General features: G+C 33.0%; 3 protein-coding genes and 1 long non-coding RNA gene across 4 annotated transcripts; 3 read left to right on the plus strand and 1 right to left on the minus strand.

The window, feature by feature from the left end:
* The first annotated feature begins 593 nt into the window (after positions 1–593).
* LOC108982735 (isocitrate dehydrogenase [NAD] regulatory subunit 1, mitochondrial) lies at positions 594–7,469 on the plus strand. The gene is made up of 4 exons (XM_018954191.2): positions 594–1,278; positions 1,652–1,891; positions 6,434–6,512; positions 6,830–7,469. Exons 1-4 carry the CDS (start codon positions 778–780, stop codon positions 7,102–7,104), a joined length of 1,095 nt encoding a protein of 364 aa, XP_018809736.1. The 5' UTR covers positions 594–777; the 3' UTR covers positions 7,105–7,469.
* A 1,895-nt stretch (positions 7,470–9,364) lies between these two features.
* Positions 9,365–12,456, plus strand: LOC108982733 (cytochrome P450 87A3-like). The gene is made up of 9 exons (XM_018954188.2): positions 9,365–9,658; positions 9,888–10,218; positions 10,325–10,474; positions 10,577–10,825; positions 10,916–11,005; positions 11,102–11,180; positions 11,281–11,387; positions 11,497–11,624; positions 12,064–12,456. The coding sequence occupies exons 1-9, from the start codon at positions 9,456–9,458 to the stop codon at positions 12,155–12,157; spliced, it is 1,431 nt and encodes a 476-aa protein (XP_018809733.1). The 5' UTR covers positions 9,365–9,455; the 3' UTR covers positions 12,158–12,456.
* Positions 12,457–14,620: 2,164 nt separating this feature from the next.
* On the minus strand, positions 14,621–15,176 carry LOC108982737. The gene is made up of 2 exons (XR_001994750.2): positions 15,034–15,176; positions 14,621–14,907 (listed from the first exon to the last, which is right to left on the minus strand). It is a non-coding gene; the product is annotated as an uncharacterized LOC108982737 (long non-coding RNA).
* A 5,991-nt stretch (positions 15,177–21,167) lies between these two features.
* On the plus strand, positions 21,168–23,977 carry LOC108982734 (cytochrome P450 87A3-like). The gene is made up of 9 exons (XM_018954190.2): positions 21,168–21,396; positions 21,649–21,979; positions 22,074–22,223; positions 22,312–22,560; positions 22,652–22,741; positions 22,875–22,953; positions 23,056–23,162; positions 23,273–23,400; positions 23,852–23,977. The coding sequence occupies exons 1-9, from the start codon at positions 21,197–21,199 to the stop codon at positions 23,943–23,945; spliced, it is 1,428 nt and encodes a 475-aa protein (XP_018809735.2). The 5' UTR covers positions 21,168–21,196; the 3' UTR covers positions 23,946–23,977.
* The last annotated feature ends 976 nt before the right edge of the window (positions 23,978–24,953 follow it).

Raw genomic sequence — 24,953 nt, forward strand, 5'->3', positions numbered from 1 at the left:
AGACGCATAAACTTCAGTTTATTGTACCATCCCCGAATTCCACACAAATTACAATATGAAATAATAGATTAGCTTGGGAATGGGGACTGATTCTTTTAATAAAATGGGTTAGAATTTAGATTAAGATTGTATATATATATATATATATATATAATGATATAATTCAAACTTTATTTGATACAATTTTAAACTGACTGATTAGATTAGACTAGGAATTTTTATTACAATTTTGTGAATTTGACATTAATTATATAATTTATATTAAAAATTAAAGTTATTCTATTTTCACATTGGTGTATAGAATATACTATTCACATTACTTAAATCATAAAATTTAGTTTTTAAAATTTAAAATTTATCTTTAATAAATTTTTTAAATACTGACTTTATACTGAATTGTAAATATAATTTTCTTTTAAAAAAAAAGAATAGCTATAGCAGATTTAATAAAAATAAATTTATCAATTAATGTAGTTTTATAAGATACGTTAAATTTAATTTAACAATAAAAATAAAACACAATAGCTAAACATTTCTCATTTCCAAAACTTAATTCAATTTATCAATCGACTCTCTAATTAAGTTCACAACCCGTAGGGACAGAATCGAAAAGTCGTAAAAAGAGGGCCATAACTGCAAAACCGGAAAAGGGACCAAGCTGATCAATCAATCAATCCACGCGCTTCGCCTCTGCAACTTCTCGTACCCAGTCTCCAAAAAGTCCAGGGGCTTAACCTAGCCCCTAGACATTCACATTAATCTTCCCTTCCGCTCCACATGGCCCGCCGAGCCCTCCCTATCCTGAAGCGGCTAACCGCCCCGCGCCCCACATGGAGCCGATCCGTGACCTACATGCCCCGACCGGGCGACGGGGAGCCACGCCCGGTGACGTTGATCCCGGGGGACGGCGTGGGCCCGCTGGTGACGAACGCGGTGGAGCAGGTGATGGAGGCGATGCACGCGCCGGTGTACTTCGAGCGGTACGACGTGCACGGCGACATGAACCGGGTCCCGCAGGAGGTGATCGATTCGATTCGGAAGAACAAGGTTTGCTTGAAGGGGGGGCTGAGGACACCGGTCGGCGGTGGAGTGAGCTCGCTCAATGTTCAGCTTCGGAAGGAGCTCGACCTCTACGCCTCGCTTGTGAATTGCTTTAATCTCCCTGGCCTTCCCACACGGCACGAGAACGTAGATATCGTTGTGATTAGGGAGAACACCGAGGGCGAGTACTCGGGGCTCGAGCACGAGGTGGTCCCCGGCGTCGTCGAAAGCCTCAAGGTAAAGTCTAAGAATTAGGACTTTTTAGAATTTATCTGATAGCTAATGGTTCAGAATTTGGGTCTCAGATAATTGTTTATTTATTTATTTATTTTTTATAATTAAGTCTCAGATAATTGTATTTCCTAATATGCTTAAATTTTCTATCTTTCACGTTGAAGTTTCATAATATGAGTCATTTGATGAAAAACTATGATATATCTTTGTTTTGAGTTATTTAGCTTGTGTTGGATCATATATTGATTATCAAGGAAATTTTCCATTGTAGTCTTGACACATTGGTTTGTACACATTCGTCAAATAGGGAAAAAAAGTTGTTTTAGTCCATATCCTAGGGAAAGTTTTCCTTGCTAAACGATCCTATTTGGCTTAGGTGATAACAAAGTTCTGCTCAGAACGTATTGCAAAATACGCCTTTGAGTATGCATACCTAAACAACAGGAAACAGGTGACGGCTGTCCACAAAGCCAACATTATGAAACTTGCAGATGGTTTGTTTCTAGAGTCTTGCCGGGAGGTTGCTACCAAATATCCCAGTATCAAGTACAATGAGATTATTGTGGACAACTGCTGCATGCAACTGGTTTCAAAGCCCGAGCAATTTGATGTTATGGTATGTGACTCGTGAAAACTTCTTCTTTTCAGTTCTAATATGGAAGCTCTCATTTATTTTAGGTGGACTTCATATTACGCGATAAAATTTTTGAGGACCAATGCATTTCTATATTAAACTGACTCTGAAGTATAGTTGTATAAGATGAGGTTTATAAAAAAATGGTTACCAATGATGTAACAAGGTACAAATAACTTTGTGGTTGATATTAGAGATGGCCTTTCTCTTTGATTTCTCATGGCTGTCAAGTTGATGAGCATGGATAGATATGGGGTTCTAGTTTTAGATGGGCTCTTAAAGCCTTTTATATAGTGAAAAACTGTGTGGACATGACCACGATGTGAAGCATTGGATTGATTTTACTATAGTCACTAGTCACATCCAAAAGATGAAAATTAAGGCCCGGTTTGGATACACAAAACCATCTCATCTTATCATTACAATTTTTTCAAACTCCCACACAAAATATAATAGACAATTCAACTTTTTCAAATCCTAAAATAAAAATTTTATTAAAAAATTATATTCTGACAATATTTTATTCAACTTTCAACAAAACATCTCATCTCATCTCATTTGAATTGCGTAACCAAATGAGGCCTAAGTGTTTTCATGGATTGGATTTTTTGAAGTGGTAATCATATTTTTTTTGGTACCGGAATAAAAGAGAAAAAAGTTGGACGTGATATACAAACCTGTTGAGCTGCATGCATTAACTTTGGCTTGGCTTGTGGAGAATCTCATACAAATCCATATGCTCACAAAAGAAACTATCTTCCCTTGTGCCTTAGTTTTTCTTTGTTCTTTTTTCTTTCCAAAGGTAACTAGGGCTGGAGTTTTAAGTTAGGAAGCTGAGCACCAGAAACACTCTAATTGGCTCAACTCCACTGAATATTTTATGTAGGTGTGTTTTTTGTACTGTGAGACCCTTTCAACATAAATTAAGCAGATAGGATATAGAAAAGTGCGAGAGTGGTTGAGCCAGTGAGATTCTGGAGTATACTGTAGTATCGAATGGATGTGCTCTAACCAGGGTGGAAACCTAAAAACAAAAATGCTTGGCTGTTTGGATGATGGAATGCTTAAGCTGGACCTAGCTTGAATCACATTGTTGTGCTCCAATGCCAAATAATCTGCTTATATTGACTTATGTGGAGAATATGTAAGCTAAGATTTTTTTGGTTTGATGATAGCAAAATGTTTTTCTTCTGTAGTTTAACTAATATGTGTTTTACACTTTGCACTCAAACACTCAAAATACCCACACCAACAAATTACATCCCTCCAACCATAGAAAACTGGCAGATAACACTCATCCAGTTATGTGTGTTACAATGAATGAAAAATGGATGATGTAGCACAATCTTGACTGTCAGATCTTAACAGAGGATGTGCATTGAAACTTTTTGGTTTTTTTTTTTTTTTTTTTTATATAACAAGTAAGAGGTAAATTTTATTGATACGAATGAAATAGGCGTAGCCTGTATCCACAGGAGGTATACAAAAGAAAACCAATACATTCTAGGATCGATAGATTAAAGACAAGAAGTCATAAACATTATTTCCATTAAGCACAATGGTTGAAAACCAAAGCAATAATGTGTGTACAAAAATATTCTGAAGCTCCGCCATTGTGCGCTCCCTATCTACAAAGCACCGCTCATTCCTTTCCGACCAAGTACACCACATAGTGCACAACGGAAACATCTTCCACACTACCGCCACTTGAGGACAGCCTTTAATCTCCTTCAAAGAAGCCAGTAAATCAACCACCCTCAATGGCATTACTGAAGTGACATCAACTCTTCTAAAGATCTCATCCCACATCACCCTTGTCATCTCACAATGCAATAGTAAGTGATCCACTGATTTTCCATGCTTTTTACACAAATAGCACCAATCCATCACAATGAGTCCTCTCTTCCTCAAGTTGTCTATGGTCAAAATCTTCTCAAGAGTAGCAGTCCATACGATGAAAACTACTTTAGAAGGCACATGAGACTTCCAAATATTCTTCCAAGGGAAGGGAACATTACCTTGTGATGCCAATATTTTGTAATATGTCATGACTGTGCTGCCATTGGACCTCCACTGCATCCTATCCTCCTGTGCTGTAGTGTTTCCTGTGGAGTATATCAACCTGAAAAATTTTGAAACAATGTGCAATTTCCAATCATGAATATCCCTATTAAATAGGATATTCCACTGGTGAGAACCATGAGAAAATACTCGCAATACGATAGAGAAGAAGCATCATTGTTAGCTGCAATACAATAGAGAGCTGGAAAGGCCATCAAGTGCGCGATCTCCACACCAAACATCATGCCAAAACCTGATTTTGGTACCCTCTCTAGCCACAAAACGGATATGATCTTCGAAACTCTGCCATCTCCTCCTAATAAATTTCCATAAGCCCACGCCATACCCCCCCCCCCCCCTTCCCCCCCAACACCCCCCAAAAAAAAGTACTTCCATGTCTAAAGTCAATGATTTCCTTCCACAGTGAATCCCCCTTCAAGGGGTACCTCCATAACCATTTCCCCAACAAAACTTTATTGAAAGTCCTCAAGTTGCACACTCTCAAGCCACCATTTGAACTTGGGGAACAAACTTTATTCCAATTAACAAGATGAAATTTTGTTAGCTCCCCCACTCCCCCAAAACAAAAAATCCGAAAGAATTTCTCAATCCTATTCACTACCCTTGTAGGCAAAGGAAATAGAGATAAAAAATAGGTGGAGAGGTTAGTTAAAGTGCTCTTAATTAATGTGAGTCGACCCCTTTTCGACAAATACAACCATTTCCAACCAGCCAGCTTTTTCTCTACTTTCTCTACAATCTCATCCCAAATAGCTCTAGCCTTAAAAGTCGCTCCTAACGGGAGGCCCAAATATTTCATAGGCAAAGAAGACACTTTACGATCCAGAAGGCTCATCAGTCTGTTGATATTGGGCACCATGCCCACCGCAACCATCTTGGATTTACCAAGGTTCACCTTAAGTCCCGACACGGCTTCAAAACATAATAAAAGTGCTCATAAAGTTTGAATCTGGTCGTGATCCACTTCACAAAAAATGATAGTATCATCTGCGAATAAGAGATGTGAGATTATGATAGAGCCATTAGTATCATTACCCACCGAAAATCCTGATAGAAAACCTCCTCCAATAGCATCCTTCACCATCTGGCCAAGTGCCTCCATAATAATAACAAAAAGAAGAGGCGACAATGGATCCCCTTGCCTCAATCCACGAGAACTGTTAAAAAATCCAGCAGAGTTGCCATTAACTAGCACTGAGAAGCGAGCAGTAGAAGCACAATGTCGAATCCATGAAATCCACTTATCACCAAAGCCACACCCTCCTGAGCAAGTTTAAAAGAAATTTCCAATTCACTTGATTGTATGCTTTTTCCATGTCAAGCTTGCATAGAATATTTGGAACTCCCTCTCGCAACCTATGATTCAAGCACTCATTGGCAATGAGAACCGAATCAAGGATTTGTCTCCCCCGAACAAATGCACTTTGAGGCGTAGAAATAATTTGGTCCAATACCGGGCTTAGCCGATTAGCAAGGACATTTGAAATGATCTTGTATACTCCACTCACAAGGCTTATGAGGCGGAAATCCTCAATTGCCGTAGCCCCATGTTTCTTTGGTATGAGAGCAATTAATGTCGCATTGAGACATTTCTCAAACTTCTTGAAAGAGTAGAATTCAAGGAAAACCTGCATAACATCACATTTCACAATATCCCAATAAGCTTGAAAGAATCCCATCGAAAAGCCATCCAAACCTTGCATTTTGTCCTTGGCCATACCATGAATGACCTTATAAATCTTGTCTTCGTCAAAAGGTCTTTCGAACCAACTCGCACTCTGCGAATCAATAGACTCAAATAACAAATCATTAAGCGTCGGCCTCCAACAAGTCGGTTCCGTGAGGAGGTTCTCGTAATAATGCACAATATGGTTTTCTAATTCAGAGGGGGAATAGAGCACTTGAGTACCTGAGTGAAGTGTCTCAATAGCGTTGATGCGCCCATGTGAATTAGCCACTTCAAGGAAGAACTTTGTACATTTATGTGTGTACAAAAATTTGCGTATCCCAATAATGTGTTTATAAAAAAATTCTGAAACTCTGCCATTTTGGTTGTTTGAGAGTGGAACGTGTCATTATTGGTTGTTTGGGATGCATAGTGTAAAATGCCTATTAGTTGGAGGATGAAAAGTTTATTTACGCTTTTTCCCCCCCCTCAATCATGTTCTTTCTGCTCTAATTGATGGTTCAATCGCCTTGGGTATTTATTGAATTATCGATACATTCCTTTCTTTCAAGGGTTTTGGCTCATTATTCTCATTACTGTTTGGCCTGCTGGGGACATAACTGAAGTCATATATCTAGCATCCTATATATCTCAAGTGTTTCTTCTTCTACTTCTCAGTTAGTCCAATGACGTTTTGTGTGCATTAAAGCTTTAATTAATAACTCGTCAATCTCCACCTTCTGGCTAACTGATGGAGTCTGATTTTTGTTTTGTAGGTGACTCCTAATCTTTATGGTAATCTAGTGGCGAACACAGCAGCTGGTATTGCTGGAGGAACTGGTGTCATGCCAGGAGGTACTAACTCTAATCATATTCATAGCCTTACAAGTTCTAGTTTTTGCTTTGCTTTTCTGAGTTATTAGATTTTGGATCTCATAGAGTTAAGATAATAACTTAGCCTCTTCATGGCATGAATCTGATCAAGACTCAAGAGGGAGTGACAATTTTCTTTTTTTTCCCAACAAAAAAAAAAAAACCTTATTTGTGTCTGCTTGATGCATATATGATCAGAAATATGAAAAAAAAAAAGAGTAAAAAGACAAAAATCATCTTAACTATTTTTTAATCTTCCGATCATTTCTTGTATCTCATTTGGTCTTTGCTGGCTACAGGCAACGCAGGGGCTGATCATGCTGTGTTTGAGCAAGGTGCTTCAGCGGGAAATGTGGGAAAGGATAAGGTAGTGCAGCAAAATAAGGCCAATCCTGTGGCTTTGCTCCTCTCATCAGCCATGATGCTCAGGCATCTTCAGTTTCCTTCATTTGCTGACAGGCTTGAGACTGCTGTGAAACGTGTAATCTCCGAGGGCAAGTACCGTACAAAAGATCTTGGTGGAGACAGTACGACCCAGGAGGTGGTGGATGCTGTCATTGCTAATCTGGACTGATTGATTAGGAATTACCACCTTATTCTCAGCTATCACCTGTTCATGTTGATTCTTCCTGACCATTCCCCCGTGGTTCCAGTTCCATATCATTGTTATTATCCTGCTTTCCAGAAGGTGTGATTTTTTTTTAAGTAACATGAGTACACTAAAATCAAAATCTCGAGTGTTGTAATAAGGAAAAAAAAAAACTCATCCGATATATTCTTGTTTTTATTTTTGTTTTGAAATTCTGAATTAGAGAAAAAAAAAAGGGCATTGTTTCTACTTTCCTACAAATGTTGTCCACTATCACTCAATTTTGTTTGTGTTCTGTAATAACACCTAAGATATTTCACATTGAAATAAAAAGAAGTGTATTTAGCGTTCCTAATCCTTGTTATGTTTTATGTAGGGATAGAACAGTGTAATATTGGTTTACTCTTGTTTGACAGAATTCAATTGGTACAACTTAATTTTGAGAACAGACCTGAAGAACTCCACGAGTACGTACTATAACCCGTATCTAATGAATACTAAATAATTAAGATCTTCCCAAATTATTATCCGAATTTTGGAAAGAGATACCACAAATTACGTCAAAATTCTTGATGAGGCAGTCGTTGTTATGTAAGCCATCCATTCATGAATTTTGAACACAAACATGCTTTGGTAATGTTTCTGTCCAAAAGAAATAAATTATATAAAGTAAACTCACAAACTGATGAGACTTTATAGAATTCGTTAGATTTATCTTATAATAATAAAAATAATTTTAAAATCTGACATACTAAATCAAGTCACATAAATTTACATATTTAATTTTATGTAATCTTTTTTTCACTAAACTATTTTCCAATGCACATTCCTCCGTTCCGTTGAGCAAGTGGCTTTCTTGGGCTTTGTTTGACTGTTCTGTCTGGAAGACGAAAATGTGGTTGAGAGTTGCAATCATAATAATTGAATGTTTGCATTATTCTGATATATGATTCGAGTCCACTTTAATGCTTTATCCTCTTGTTCATTCTCTTCAATACAATCATTGATTCTTATCCTCAAGCCGACTCTAGTTCATTCTCTTCAATGTCAGCCTCTCTTTTGCTATATATCTTTGAATTAGATATTTTAACACCACCAATCCAATCCAACAACTTTCATTGATTTCTTCACAGAGCTCTTTACTGGTCACCCTCATTCATTCTCTAATTTTTCCTTTTTTGAAGAAAATTCCATTCTTTTAGCATTTTCTTCTTCTAAAGAAAATACAAATCTCTTTTAAACTATCAATCAATTAAAAAAAAAAGTTCTTTTTATTGATATGTTTATCGTTTCAATAAATAAACTGACACGATTCTTATACCTTAATTAAGAATCATGCTAGCGCTCCCAGCTTCTGAGCTACCGCTCGCATTTTTTATTCTTTTCTTTTATTTTGTGATTAAAAAAATATTTTTTTAATAATATTATGAATTTAAAAAAATATATATTTAAAAGTGTTAAAAAATAGGTATAAAAAAAACACAACAAAATAACTAGCCAGCAGTGGCTGTAGTGCTGTATTTTTTTATAATTTTTTAAGGAAAATGATATTCTCATCACTGACTTTTACCGTTTGATGTTATCGTTAAAAGTTTTTATTTTTTTAATTTTTACTTATAATTAAGGAAATATTTTTTAATAATATTATGATTTTTTTTTATTTTTTTAAAAAATATTTAAAAATGTTAAAAAATACATGTAAAAAAAAAACAAAACTAAAAAGACCAATTATATATACCGGCTGAGAGCTGGGAGAGGTGGACGTAACATCGTCCATTAATTAATCATTAAAATCTTTATATCTATATTTATACTACAACTTATAAATAGTAAAGTTTTTAGTTAATAATCATATCTTCATAACTATTAGTTAGTTTTTTTTTTTTTTTTCATGTATCTCCAGATGAGTTTTACTACTTGTAAGTTTAGTATCTCAACATAGTATTTGTTAAGTAAGTTTTTATAGTTACAAAAAAATAAAGCTCTAGTACTTCGAAAATAAATTTCATTTTTTTATCTCTAGATCATATATATATATATATATATATATATATTGAAGTTCTTTTTTTTTTTTCTTGAATTAAATTTATGAATTTTCAAAGTATTATTAATATTTAAGTAGATATTATGTACTAAAATAAATTATTAAAATATTAAGTTAAGCCCCCAGGTATGACTTCCTGACTCCGGTGGTAAGCGCCGTAAGCCTCCACTTCTTATATCACATCCACTTTCTGGATTTGTGAAAGTGAGCTCTCCATCCGCAAACCGCTATATAAAGAATAAACGGTAGGAAAAAATCATCAGAAGATTAAAAAAAAAAAAAGTGATAAAAAATGTGGACAGTTTTTGGATTGTGTGTTGTGGGATTGATTGTAGTATGGTTTACTTACTGGATAAACAAATGGAGAAACCCAAAGTGCAATGGAGTACTCCCTCCTGGTTCTATGGGACCTCCTCTTATCGGAGAATCCCTTCAGTTGATCGTTCCCAGTTATTCTCTAGACCTCCACCCTTTCATCAGAAAGAGAGTTCAAAGGTACCATATGTATAATATATATGCATGTGTATGTTTTTTAATCTATGATCTCTCAACCTTATTTAGAAACATCCTTTCTCATGTTGACACCGATGATCCCCTAATTTCTCTTCTTTATCTCTTCACCGGGATCATGACGTTTTCTCACTAATTGGGTGCAAATTTCATTACTCAGATGGCTAATTAGATGAGCCATCATTATGTAATCCATTTTTTTTTGGTTATTCAGATATGGATCCATATTTCGAACAAGCGTGGCTGGTCGGCCTATTATAGTATCAACAGATGTGGAGTTCAACCATTACTTAGCTAAACAAGAAGGCAGGTTGGTTGAACTATGGTACTTGGATTCATTTGCAGAGCTCTTCAAGCAAGATGGTGAAAGTAAGACTAATGCCATTGGTCTTGTCCACAAGTACGTAAGAAGTATTACATTGAATCACTTTGGTATTGACAACCTCAAGGAAACGTTGCTTTCTCAAATCGAAGAATATGTTAACAAAACCCTACAAACATGGTCAAGTCTGCCTTCTGTTGAAGTGAAGCATGCCGCTTCAGCCGTAAGTTCCATTTTCTCCCCCATTATACGCTTTTCTTATAGCCTAGAATCTGAAGGCATTAATGGTATAATATGTCTTTCGATGGACTGGACATGATTAATTGCAGATGATATTTGATCTCACTGCCAAGCTATTATTTGGTTATGATGCTGAAAAATCGCCTGTGAAGATGAGTGAGAAGCTTGCCAATACCTTAGATGGTCTTATGTCATTTCCCTTGAATATCCCTGGTACTGCGTACCACAAATGTTTGAAGGTAATTCAAAATGATGAGAAAAGGATAAACTTCTTAGGAAGAAGAATTTGTTTGAAATTATTTAGATACGTTTTGTTTTAAACATTCTCGGGTTTCATTCAGGACCAAAAGGAAGCATTGAATATGCTAAGGAACACGGTAAAAGAGAGGATGATTTCACCCGAGAAACGTGGAGGAGATTTCCTTGATCAGGCTGTTGATGACATGAAAAAGGAGAGTTACTTAACAGAAGACTTTCTCGTCTATTTGTTGTTTGGGATCTTATTTGCAAGCTTTGAGTCGGTTTCATCATTATTATCATTGACTCTCAAGTTACTTGCGGAGCATCCTGCTGTTCTACAACAGATGACGGTATGTATACACAAAACATATTCTAGCCCAGCCTGCAATCTTTTCGATGTGCATAGCAATGGTGTAGCACTGATGTTTGGTTTTTATCAGGCCGAGCACGAGGCAATTCTCAAAAACAGAGAGGATCCAAATTCCACACTAAATTGGGATGAATACAAGTCAATGACTTTGACCCTTGGAGTCAGTTCTACAATCTCAACATGCTCTCTTTTCATGGTATTATGATAGTATCCCAATTTTCTTACAAACGTTCTGGTGTGTGGGAATTGATTGCAGGTGATTAATGAAACTCTTAGGTTGGCAAATGTTGCTCCCGGTTTACTACGAAGAGCATTGAAAGATATAGAATTTAAAGGTATATAATACATATATATTGCTCTCGAGCATACTTTGGGTAAGGTTATATAGGGTTACCAAGCAAGTGTAAATGCAAGATTGGCAAAATGCTTACCCAGGATATACAATTCCGGCTGGTTGGACCATCATGCTTGCTAATTCTGCTATCCAACTGAACCCAAACACATACAAGGATCCACTTGCTTTCAATCCATGGCGTTGGCAGGTGTGTGTGTGTGTGTGTGTTATTATATATATCATTTGCTGTTTGTTGGTGGCAGTCATATTCTTTGATACCTATTCTTTCTCTTGTTATTTGAATGAATGGAAAATAGGATCTCGAGCCACATGTTGTATCTAAGAATTTCATGCCATTCGGAGGAGGAATTAGACAGTGTGCAGGGGCAGAGTATAGCAAAACTTTCATGGCTACCTTTCTGCATGTCTTGGTCACTAAATATAGGTAAAAATGACGCTCCTTGTATTCTATTACTCGTGCCATTGCTGTAACATGAACATGTTTGATCACCTCTTAAATCTTTTGTTGGAATGAGGTTACAGAAATTAGCCATAAAAGAACGGAAATTATTTTCTTGACCACATATTATCATGAACTATTTTCAACTTTGCATCCTAAAATTTCATTTTACACCTAAACCATCAATAGGATTCACTATGCGCCATCCATTGAAATCTGATCGTTGGTCATGTCATGTGGCCAATTTTCATTTATCTCAACAGTACTTAGATCTTATTTTAGTTTGCAAATTGAAAGTATAGGTCATATAGAATGTAAATTAAGACATTTTGTGGTTTAGATTGTGAAGCCAAAAATAAATGAAGGTTTATGGATGCACAATGTAATCAGCCCCTTTTTGTCTTTTTATTTTTTATTTTTACAGGTGGACAAAAGTCAAGGGAGGAAAGATTTCTCGAAGTCCTGTTCTAGGATTTGTAGATGGCATCCACATTAATTTCGTGGAGAAACATAGTTAATATTTCCATGTTAAAAAAGCTTTTTTTCTAAACTTGAGGGCCTCAAAAAGAGCAAGACACATGAAAACTTGAACTTTGTACGAAATAATTTGATAGTCATGGACACGAGGCATTACTATATATTACAAAAAATAATTGGATACCGATACAGATCGAGATCTTCCTCCCCCCTTAGTTTCTGGTTACCAATGTTTTTTTTGTGCTTCATTGCGAGGGTGAGGTGAGGAGGCGTATGTGTTGTAATATTATTCACCATTACCTAAGTTTGTGTTTGAGTTATATAAGAAGTACTCGCTAGTTTAAAGAGCTGATCATTCACACTGTGGAGAGAGAGAGAGAGAGAGAGAGAGAGAGAGTAGAATATGAGACTAGGTCCCTTCAACCCGGCCCGAAAATTACCCGATTAACCCAATTTTTTTTTTAATTTTTAATTTATTTATTTTTAATGTTGATATTATAATATTGTTGAGGATTGCCCACGTAGTGTTGAGGATACAATTGGTCTCTAGTAAGCATGCCATTAAGCCGTAGCATACAAAGATCTCATCTCTCCAGAAGAATTTTTTGGGTTGAAATTGAATGAACAACAAGAGTAATGCCATTAAGTCCCAAGAACCTCGCATGCATGGTTGTACAGATAATAGTATTATCATAATCCTGGGTTCCTTTTGGGAAGAGAATCCAAGATAAATAAATACTCATCAATAATATGTGAATCATACAAAACTAGTATGATATAAAATGATCATAATGGTATTCATCTTGAGTATCATTTCCAAACTTATGTACCTGGTCCTACATGGGCATAATCTCAGTTTACAAGATCAAAAACAACAAAAATTTCCATGTTACCTATCAGGACAAGTCAGAATAGCATAAATTAGTCAATGATCATCAGTTGGGTATGGGTTTGAAATATGTGCAAACATCTTATGTGCAAAAGGTCATTATCTAGTTCCAAACAATCTCTAATTTTGGTAATCTTTCTCAAATAATCAATGGCAGTAGTATTAGAGGATGCATTGTCTACTGTGATTGTAAATATCTTATTTATTCTCCATCTAAGTATAGATGACTCGATCTCTCTTCCTATTGTTGTACCTTTATGATTAGGAACTTTCATAAAGCCTATAATTCTTTTATGCAAAACCCAATCATCATCAATAAAATGAGATGTTATGCACATATAGTTAAGATTTTGCACTGATGTCCACATGTCAGTAGTGATGCAAATCTTATAATTGGATGCCATGAATATGTCCTTTAACTTGTCTTTTTCTAACAAGTACATTTTCATACAATCTCGCATAATAGTAATGCGAGAGGGGATTGAAAATCTAGGCTCAATTGCAGCCATAAAGTCTTTAAATCCCTGTTTTTCTACCAATATAAATGATAGCTCATCCACAATTATCATCTTAGCTACCGTAAACCTTATTTTCTGCTCATTATACTTGGCAAGTCCAAAACTAGGACGGCTAGATGTACCATCCACCCCATCCCTCCTAAGTCCGGTCCCTTTTGATTGGGGGTTATCCGTTCCAATCCCAGTCTCAATAAAGGCCTTACATGTGTCAATATGGTATCTCAAAGATGAAGCACCTTATTTTTTTAAATGACATAATAAAGTCTTACCACAATAATTGTATGCAGCTCTTTGGTCATTAGGATTCTTATTCTCAATTTTAGAAAATTGAAGCCATACATCCGATCTATCCTGAGATCTTTTGATAAGAGAGCGAACATGAGAATGAGTAATTGTAGGGAGAGAGCTATCTAAATGAATTACACTAGGGATTGATTCAGACCCTGAAGAAGGCACAGTAGCACTAGGCTCTATAACTACAATTTGAGATAAATAAAGCATTATTAATATATATATCAATATATATTACATGTGTCAATATATATATATATATATATGATCAGGTATCATGATTCCCAAGAAGTAGAACCCTGTGATTATGGCCCTCATATATAGTTAATACACTTGATTTACTGGATAGAACGAGAATATTTTGTTCCGACCAAAATTCCTTCTTTTAAGTAGCTGAATGAGGTAAAAAATTCAATTTCAAGAAATTTAAGAGTCGAAACTTAAGCCACACTAACCATATATATTGTGACTGACTCGATTAGGCAATTCCAAATTCTGCAGCCAAAAAAGGGAAGGGAGAAGAAAAAATGGATTTGTCTCATTTCCTAATTTCAACAGCTCACTTACCAAACAAACAAAGACAAGCATTTTCAGTAACTGGAGATCGAACGAGAAATGTGTCAAAGTCAAAACTCTAAATAGAAGTTCTCAAGGAGCTGCAATGCACAAATGGTTTTAGTGAAAATTCAAGATAATCACAGGGTTCTACTTCTTTTGCATTCCTTAAAGGAATTCCTACACGCCAAACAGAACCCTTAAAAGAATTCCAAAGCAACAAACTCAACAACATCCAAAGCAAGTCAAAGTCTACCAACATCTTCCACGAGTGGGATTTGACTGTTTTATTTTGGATTATATGAAGATGATGAGGTTCGCTAGCTGATACAACTAGAATTCTTTGAATACAGATTACTTGCTTCTCAATTTTTAAAAATTAAAAAATAAATAAAAATTAAAAAATTGAATCTCTGTTTTTGGTAATATCGCACATCATCGTCAATTCCTAGTAGCTAACAACATGCACATCTTCATCTACACACCAGCAGACACCTTTTCCATCACAGAACTCCGATGGCAGGGCAGGAAGACAGTTCTGAAACCCAAAACCAAAACCAAAATCAGAAACCCAAAACCAAAATCGAAAACCCATAATATCCAAAAGTTCAACAACCAAGATAAACCCAAACTCAAGAACCCTAACGGTTCAAATCATCCATACCTTCTGTCCGAGAGAGAGATTGAGGCACCGAGAGTGAGAATTGAGAGGGCTGAGACTACCGTGAGGGCTGAGTGCGAGAGGCTGAGTGCGAGTCTGTGAGAGGGCAGAGGGTGAGAGGGTGAGTGCAAGTTTGGAAAAATTCTAGACATAAGTTTCACACCCTGTTCACTTAAAAACATTTCATTTTACTTTTTTACTCGCATAATGAAAATGATTTCAGACATGTTTGTAAATAAAATAAGATAAAAATGTAAAATGACATATTTTTAAAGTGAGTGTACAGGATGTGAGGCTTATGGGTAGCATGGTTCGCGAGTCTGTGAAAGAGCTGAGTGCGAGTCTAGCTACGTTTGGGTAGCCAACATACCTCAACACTTTCTAAGTATTCTTGTACTATTGAAAATACTCCACATGCCAAACGCAATGAGCCATCTTCATATCAAAGTCTTTTAAAAAATAACTATAATATTTATCACTATTATATATAAATAAAAAATAAAATCACTATAATATATAAATAAAAAATAACATTACTATAATATTTATCACTATTATATATAAAAAAAATAAAATCATTATAATATTTATCACTATTATATATAAATTAAAAATAAAATCATTATAATATTTATCATTATTATATATATTAAAAAATCACTACAATATTTATTAATATTAAAAAATCACTATAATAAAATCACTATAATATTTATTACTAAAAATAAAATCACTATAATATTTATGGGATCCACATATTTTTTAACTACCACTCCAAAAGTCAATAACTCAACATACTTTACATATCCAAACAACTCAAAATATTCTCAATGGGACCCACAAACTCACTCCAATCTCTACTCATAACTATTCACAAACATTCTCAACACTTCTCAGGTATTCTCACTACCCAAACGTAGCCGTGTGAGTCTGGGAGAGGGGAGTCTGTGAGAGGGCAGAGTGCGAGAGAGAGGGCTAGCGTCAGGAAGACAAGAAGAAAACTCATTTTTTATAAAAGTAAAACGGCATCGTTCGGTTATCGGGTATTAACCGATTTAGCCAAATCAATTCGGAATTCAAACGGAAGTCTTCCGTTCCGCACCGTTTCGTTTCGGATTGGGTAATTCAGAATTCCCGAGTCGGGTCGGGTAAGCGGTTTAAATGTACACCCCTATATGAGACAGTCTGCCAGGTTTTGGATACAAAAAGGCTTTCAACTCACTCATTTAATCATTACAATTTTTTCAAATTTTTATATAAAATATAATAAACAATTCAACTTTTTCAAGTTTCAAAACAATAATAATATTAGAAATTAATACTCTAACAATATTTTATTCAACTTTTAAATTTTATCCCAACTCATCTAATCTCAACTCACTATTCAAACATCAAATGTAAAATAAATCTTATGAGATTTGCATATGGGGTTTTTGTCATAAGTAATGATATTCACGTAACATATTTCATAATATATTTGACAACATATTGTAAGGTAAGGATTTTTTTTGTAAAATAGTGTTATTTTTATAAGGTATTTTACAAAAATACTCCTCCCGTTAAAACGTTGTCATGCAAAGTGATGTATGTTTATAATTTTTTCTTTGCTATTTCCCGAGCCATGTTTTCTTCTTTGGCACTAAAGCCATGTTTGTCATTTTTCATGTTCTGATCTCATCTCATCTCAAAACTTCTCATAATTTACTTTCTACACATTACTCAAACGTCAAATATTTTTCAATTTCAAATTTTTAAATTTTTCATCTAATCATTATCTAATTATTATAACTTTCTCAGACTTTCTAACAAAACACAAAAAAAAAAAAAAAAAAAATTTTTCAAATTTTAAGATAAAAATTATATTCAAACTATTTTTTAACTTCATAATATTTTTATTCAATTTTTTCTCTTATTTTTCTAAATCTAATAAAATATCTTAACTTAAACTATTTTATTATTATTTACAAAACACTATCTTATTTCATTATCCAAAGATGCCAAAGTTGATGTTAAATAGGTGATCGATAAGGTTAGATGAAGTGCGACAGAGCCCTGTAAACCAGCTAGTGTGCTGCTGACACTCATACGATTGGGTTCGTTTGATTCCTTAAGTCATCTCAACTCATCTCAATTCATTATTATAATTTTTTTAAATTTCAATATAAAATATAATAAATAATTTAATTTTTTCAAATCTCAAAATAATAATAATATTAAAATATAATATTCTAATAATATTTTATCATCTCAACTCAACTCATTTTAACATCCAAACACAACCTAATTGTATTTGACCGAAATATTTTCATCCATTGGGAGATGAATAGACATATCATGTGGGCCACACTGTATCTAATACTGAATACCATCTCTCTTTTTGAATTGTAAAAAATGTTTCAATCATACTTAAAATCGATCAAAGTCATTGCTTTCATTTCTGGATAATACTTTGGATACTATCTCTCAACTTTAGAATTGTAAAAAATGTTTTAATCATAGCTAGAAAATGATCAAAGTCATTACTTTCATTTCTAGATCAACTGAAAATGAAAAGATAGTTTAGCTTGTGGTAATATATTATCACAAAGTGACGGGGTAATAAATGTAGATATAAAGAGATTACATAAAAGTAAATTTATAAAATGACGTGATTTTTTATGATCTATTGATAAAAATAATTTTACAATCTAACATCTAAATAGAAAAGTCTTTTTACAAGCGATTTCGCGTACCAAACCGCGCACCAATATTAAATGTAAGGCATTCGTTTAATAAAATAATATAAATTGAAGACGAAAATGATTTTCGTAAGACAGAAAATCTTATTATTCTCTCACAATTTTTATTTATTTATTTTTTATAATAAATAAATATTGGTACTCGATTTGATGCTTCAAATCGTTTATACCTAGCAAGTTCCCATTAAAATATTAATATTTAGGATAAAAAAATGGGGTTAATTTTCAAGACTGTTGGTAGGATCAGAAATGTTTGAAAAGCAAATGTTTCAATTTATCAAACTTTTAAAAGTCCAGTAGAATCTGCCATGGGTTGTTATTATCATGAGAACCAAAATGATCATCGATCGACCTTCCATGCATAATTAATGCATCCACTGATGGACTTCCTAATAAAGTAAAATGCTATTCTTTCAAAAGTAGTTTGCGTCTGATTTAATTTAATTCCTCATATTGATTAATCCTGCAAGTGGAGATTTTTGAGGGGCAACTTTCGTTGATTATTACTTGGTATTTTTGGTGTAGAAGATGTGGTATTTTTGGTGTAGAAGATGTATTGTCCGTATGGGGAGGGGCGCGCTCAATCTATTAAGATAAAAATTATATTAAAAAATTATATTTAAACTATTTTTTAATAGGCATATCACTAATATTGTGGATACTATCTCTCTCTTTTTAAAAGATAAATTTTATTTACAGTTCCTAAATAGAGACTATATGTTCAAATCATTCATTAAATACAAAAATTACTATTTTAATAAGAATATTATTATAACTTTAAAAAAAATTTAAAGATAAAATTAACTAAATTTTAATATAATCTCTATTTAAAAATTATACGTAATATTACTCTTTTTAAAATGGTCAAAATGATCATCGATCGACATTCCATGCATAATTAATGCATGCATTCATGGACTTTCTAATAAAGTCAAATGCTATTCTTTTAACCGTAGTTTTCGTCTGATTTAATTTTAGTCCTCATCTTGATTAAATGTAGGTGTGTACGTAATAATGGACTTAATATCGACTCGAATTTCAACAATAACTAATCCAATCCTTTATTCTTAGAGAAATATTAAATATTTAATAAAACACAAAAAAAAAACATGACTTTGAATTTTCAAATTTTAAGATAAAAATTATATTAAAAAATTAAATTCAAACTATTTTTTAGTTTTATAATATTTTTATTCAATATTTTTATTTTATGTTTTAAAATTTAATAAAATATATTAATTCAAATTATTTTATTATTATTTATAAAATACTCATTTTATTTCATTACCGAAACATGCCGAATTTGATGTTAAATAGGCGATAGATAAGGTTAGTGGAAGGGCGACAGAGCCTTGTAGACTAGCTAGTGCGCTGCTGGCACTCATACAATTAACTGTGTTTGACCGAAATATTTTCAACCATATAATACTGTGGGCCACACTCTATCTAATACTGTGGATACTATCTCTCTATGAATTGTCAAAAATGTTTAAATCATATTTAAAAACGATCAAAAGTCATTCCTTTCATTTAATTTTCTAGATTATACTTTGGATACTCTCTCTCTCCTTTAGAATTGTCAAAAGAGTCGGCTACTCTGCCGTTCAAGTTCACCGTTTTTTATTTTTATTTTATTTTTCAATTTTTTTATATATTTAAATATTTTAAAAAAATAAAAAAATATTACAATATACTTAAAATCACTTCCTTAATTATTAAATTAAAAAAAAAAATTTACCAAATGGTCAAATAAAACGATACAATTGAAAAGACAAAGTAATTTTTTCCTTGTCAAAAATGTTTTAATCATAGCTAGAAAATGATCAAAGTCATTACTTTCATTTCTAGATCCACTGAAAATGAAAAAATAGTTTAGCTTGTGGTAATATATTATCACAAAGTGACGTGATAATAGATATAGATATAAAAATATTATATAAAAATAAATTCATAAAATAACAAGACTTCATATAATCCGCTGATAAAAATAATTTTATAATCTGACATTCAAATACTAATATTTAGGATCAGAAATGGGGTTAATTTTCAACACTTTGTTAGTAGGATTAGATTTAATCTCGTTTGGTTTTGAAGATGAGATGAAATGAGATTAAAGTTAAATAAAGTATTATTAAAACATATATTTTAATATTATTTTTATTTTAAGATTTGAAAAAGTTAAATTATTTATTTTATTTTATATTAAAATTTAAAAAAATTATAATAATAAAATGAGATGAGATGAGATATTTTCTAAAAGCAAATGTTTTAGTTTATCAAACTTTTAAAAGTCTAGTAGAATCTGCATGGGTTGTTATTATCACGATCGAGGACCAAAATGATCGACCTTCCATGCATGCATAATTAATGCGTGCATTCATTTACTTTCTAATAAAGTCAAATTATGCTATTCTTTTAAACGCAGTTTGCGTCTGATTTAATTTAAATCCTAATATTGATTAAATGTAGCACTTAATATCGCCTCGAATTTCAACTATAACTAATCCAATCCTTTATTCTTATTGGCAAGCTTGCTCGTTAACGTTCTCAATTTACATTCATCTAACCACCTATTAATTTTTTTATTTTTGATAATTTTAGGAGCAATTTTTTCCTTTTATGGAAAAGTTGAAATACATTACAATTTCTTGATAGTTTATAGGGTGATTGATCAAGAAATTGATAATTTGGGATTAATTGAAAGTTATGTACTAGTGATAGTTTGAGAGAGTTTGTGGGTTTTTCCAAAAGACAATATTTGTTTCGCTTGGAAGAAATCAAAAGAAATATCAATATCACAACTAAAAACCTATAATAACCATATATATTAGGAAAGGTCTTAAACCATATTGTTTATTCAAATTCTTAAAATTTTTAAAAGTCACAAAAAAATCACCACTTGAGTCCATTTAATCTATATATATCTTGCTCTTGTTTGCCATGCTTGTATCTCTAAATTGATTCACATCGATAATTTTTTATTTTTGTCTTGAACCTCGCTGATTGTTTTTTGTATTATATAAAAAATTAATTATTAAAATATTAGGACTTGTTTGGATACATAGATGAGAATCTCATCTCATATAATTTTAACTAATAATTTCACTACTATTCACAAACCATATCAACTCATCTCACTATCCAAATAGGCGCTAAGTCAACCTCCTAAATTTCACTTTCCTGACTCCAATATTCGTAATAATTTTCTCCATCATCAACGCATGGATAATTTTTCACGTTTTAGCTAATTTTTTGTATTATATTATATGTAGTAAAATATATAAAATTTAAAATAATATTAATTCAGTCATCCCTCTTGAATCCGTAACCAACACACCCTCACTTCTCTATATATGTATCACATGTATCATTGGATAATGAGATCTGATCTATCAGCAAAGTAGCTACTAATTAAAAGGTGATACAAAATGTGGAAAGTTGGATTATGTGTTGTGGGAGTGATTGTGGTGTGGTTTACTCGATGGATAAACAAATGGAGGAACCCAAAGTGCAATGGAATACTCCCTCCTGGTTCCATGGGACCTCCTCTTATCGGAGAGTCCCTTCAATTGATCATTCCCAGTTACTCTCTAGACCTCCATCCATTCATCAAGAAGAGAGTTCAGAGGTATCATATATATATGCTACTCTTTTATCTATTTATTTAATCCTTTGTAGATAAATTGAGTGATTTAAACTATATATTGACAGCAAATTAGTATAATATACATATATATATACACTCTACAGTATATATATATATATAATATTTACACTGAAAGTATTGAATAAGCAATTTTACTAATGAGATCGGTATTTAGATAACCCATCATTATGCAATCCTCTGATTTTCTTCTTCTTCTTGTACATGCTTATTCAGATATGGACCCATATTTCGAACAAGCGTGGTGGGACAGCCTATGGTTGTATCAACAGATGTGGAGTTCAACCATTACTTAGCTAAACAAGAAGGGAGGTTGGTTCACTTCTGGTATTTGGATTCATTTGCAGAGATCTTCAACCTGGAAGATGAAAATGCTATTTCTGCAGTTGGTCTCATTCACAAGTACGGCAGAAGTATTGTATTGAATCACTTTGGTACGGACAGCCTCAAGAAAACGTTGCTTTCTCAAATCGAAGAAATTGTCAACAAAACCCTTCAAACATGGTCAAGTCTGCCTTCTGTCGAAGTGAAACATGCCGCCTCAGTCGTGAGTTCCATTTTCTTTATCCATTATACACCTTTCTCTGATAGCTTAGAATCTGTAGACACGCATTAATCGGATATAATTATATGTCTTTCAGATGGCATTTGATCTCACTGCCAAGCAATGTTTCGGTTACGATGTTGAAAACTCAGCTGTGAAGATGAGTGAGAAGTTCTTATATACCTTGGACAGTCTTATATCATTTCCCTTTAATATCCCTGGCACTGTGTACCATAAATGCTTGAAGGTATCAAAGTTATAATCAGAAAACGATAAACTTCTTATTTGAGATGATTTCGATACGTTTGTTTTAAAAATTCTTGGGTTTTGTTCAGGACAAAAAAGAAGTATTGAATATGCTAAGGAATATAGTAAAAGAGAGGATGAATTCACCCGAGAAATATCGCGGAGATTTCCTTGATCAGATTACTGCTGACATGAATAAGGAGAGTTTCTTGACACAAGATTTTATCGTATATTTGTTGTATGGGCTCTTATTTGCAAGCTTCGAGTCGATTTCTGCATCATTGTCCTTGACTCTCAAGCTACTTGCGGAGCATCCTGCTGTTCTACAACAGCTGACTGTATGTAGACATAACAAATTCTGAGCGTGCAATCTTTACTTTCCATGTGCATGGCAATGGTGTACCGGTACTGATGTTTTGTGTTTATCAGGCTGAGCACGAGGCCATTCTCAAAAACAGAGACGATCCAAATTCCTCGCTCACTTGGGATGAATATAAGTCGATGACTTTTACCTTTCAAGTCAGTCTCATCATGCTCTTTCTCTATGGTTGTTGGATTAAAATCTCTTATAATTTTCTCACCACATTAAATATTAGGATCTACATATTCTACATCCTAATTTTCTTATAAACGTGTGGAAAATTGATTGAAGGTGATAAATGAAGCTCTTAGGTTGGGAAATGTTGCTCCTGGTTTACTGAGAAGAGCATTGAAAGACATTGAATTCAAAGGTAATATAATACATATATATGTATTAATGCTGTCGACGAGAATATTTTGAATAAGGGTTACAAAGTGTAATTAATGCATGATTGGGGTTAATGGTTATCCAGGATACACAATTCCGGCTGGTTGGACCATCATGCTTGCTAATTCTGCTATCCAACTGAACCCAAACACGTACGAGGATCCACTTGCTTTTAATCCATGGCGTTGGCAGGTGGGTGTGTCACGTGTTATATTGTTATCTTAATACAGTTGCTGTTTGTTGGTTGGAATCAGATTGTTTGACAGATAATTTCTTTTTAACTTTAAAAATGATGGAAGCAGGATCTGGACCCACAAATTGTATCTAAGAACTTCATGCCTTTCGGAGGCGGAATTAGACAGTGTGCAGGGGCAGAGTATTCCAAAACTTTCTTGGCTACCTTTTTACACGTCTTGGTCACCAAATATAGGTAAAAATGCTCCTTCTAATACTCACCCTTCAAACTTTTTAGGAATGATAATATTCATAAACTATTTTATAATTCATTTTGCAATATTTCAATGAGATGTATCACTTCATAAAAAAATTACAAGTGCTAGAGCCACAAAAATAAATTTATAAATTAACATAATTTCATATAATACGATAGATCTATTTTATAATAAAAATATCTTTATGATTAAATATATCACATCAAGTCACATCAATTTGTGAGTTTATTTTTATAAAATATTTTCGTGATAAAAGTATTTTTGTAAAAAAAAAAATACCAAAGTTTCTTTTATTTAAATTTTATTTTGCAAATCGAAGTTGAAAATAAAGGAAATTTGAAATTTTCTGTAATTTAAAGTGCAAAGTGAAAAATAAATTAATGATAGTTTATGGATGAAAAACGTAATAATCGATTTTATTTTTTATAGGTGGACAAAAGTGAAGGGGGGAAAGATGGCTCGAAATCCTATTCTTTGGTTTGCAGACGGCATCCACATTAATTTCGCATTGAAGCATAATTAAGATACAATATATATATATATATATATACATATATATATTGTATGATATATTGTATGAAAAAGAATGTTGCAGTCACAAAAATTATATAAAAATAATTTTATAAATTAACGTGATTTTATGTAATAAATCACACAAATTACATTAATTTATAAAATTATTTTTTGTATAATTATTTTGTGATTAGAGTATTTCTCTAAATAATACTGTTGAGTGACTGAGGGATCGTAATATGTGACTATTGTAATATTAATATTTTACAATATGTGTTTATCATATTTGAGATTTTAACTTTAATATTATTACAATGTATGTTTGTCATATTTGTGTAATCGTGTGTTTATCATATTTAGTACTGTTGGGATTGTAATGTCGGTATTTTTATTGTTTGGATTCTAATTTTTGACTTGTAGTTAGTTTTTTTATTTTTTATAGATATTGTTTATATTTTAATATTTATATAAAATCAATCAGGTCAAACGGGTATGTTCAACACATTAACATAAACAGGTCGAAACGGGTTGGGTCGAGTCAATCTATTTCGTATTCAGTAACAGGTCAAAACGTGTCGTGTTAAGGTTTGAAATTTTGACACAAATTTCTTAATGGAATGTGTTCAGGTTGACCTATTAAATATAATATACATGTTTTGACACGATACGAACACAACCTCTTAACACAATTTGACACTCAGTGTTGACTATTTCTTCAAGGTGGGGGAGCTTTGGGTGGCAGGTTATTTTGTGCAAAGTTGTCTTCTTTTAAGAGTTTAAATAATTACGGACATATCTTACAAAAATAATGTAAGAGAAATTCTAGATAAAAATCTTATATTACACAATTCTATCTAATTACGTGATTTGTATCTTTCCATCTTAATATTTAAATAGAATGATAAAAATAAAAAATTACATATTAGTTAAGTAGAAGTGTGTAATGTAAGATTTTTTTTAGCAATTCTAATCTTTATGTTATAATATGATTAAATCTTCTTTATAATTTAAAACATCA

The sequence above is a fragment of the Juglans regia genome, chromosome 13 (assembly GCF_001411555.2).
Source record: "Juglans regia cultivar Chandler chromosome 13, Walnut 2.0, whole genome shotgun sequence".
In the NCBI taxonomy this organism is placed as follows: Eukaryota; Viridiplantae; Streptophyta; class Magnoliopsida; order Fagales; family Juglandaceae; genus Juglans; species Juglans regia.

Bases quoted from the DNA above. Each gene is read 5' to 3' on its own strand.
- LOC108982734 (XM_018954190.2), top strand. From the start codon at position 21,197: ATGTGGAAAGTTGGATTATGTGTTGTGGGAGTGATTGTGGTGTGGTTT. The intron at 22,561-22,651 runs GTATGTAGACAT...TGTGTTTATCAG, and splicing joins CTGTTCTACAACAGCTGACT to GCTGAGCACGAGGCCATTCT. The intron at 22,954-23,055 runs GTAATATAATAC...ATGGTTATCCAG, and splicing joins GAAAGACATTGAATTCAAAG to GATACACAATTCCGGCTGGT.
- LOC108982735 (XM_018954191.2), top strand. From the start codon at position 778: ATGGCCCGCCGAGCCCTCCCTATCCTGAAGCGGCTAACCGCCCCGCGC. The intron at 1,892-6,433 runs GTATGTGACTCG...TTTGTTTTGTAG, and splicing joins CCGAGCAATTTGATGTTATG to GTGACTCCTAATCTTTATGG. The intron at 6,513-6,829 runs GTACTAACTCTA...TGCTGGCTACAG, and splicing joins AACTGGTGTCATGCCAGGAG to GCAACGCAGGGGCTGATCAT.
- LOC108982733 (XM_018954188.2), top strand. From the start codon at position 9,456: ATGTGGACAGTTTTTGGATTGTGTGTTGTGGGATTGATTGTAGTATGG. The intron at 9,659-9,887 runs GTACCATATGTA...TTGGTTATTCAG, and splicing joins ATCAGAAAGAGAGTTCAAAG to ATATGGATCCATATTTCGAA. The intron at 11,006-11,101 runs GTCAGTTCTACA...AATTGATTGCAG, and splicing joins CAATGACTTTGACCCTTGGA to GTGATTAATGAAACTCTTAG.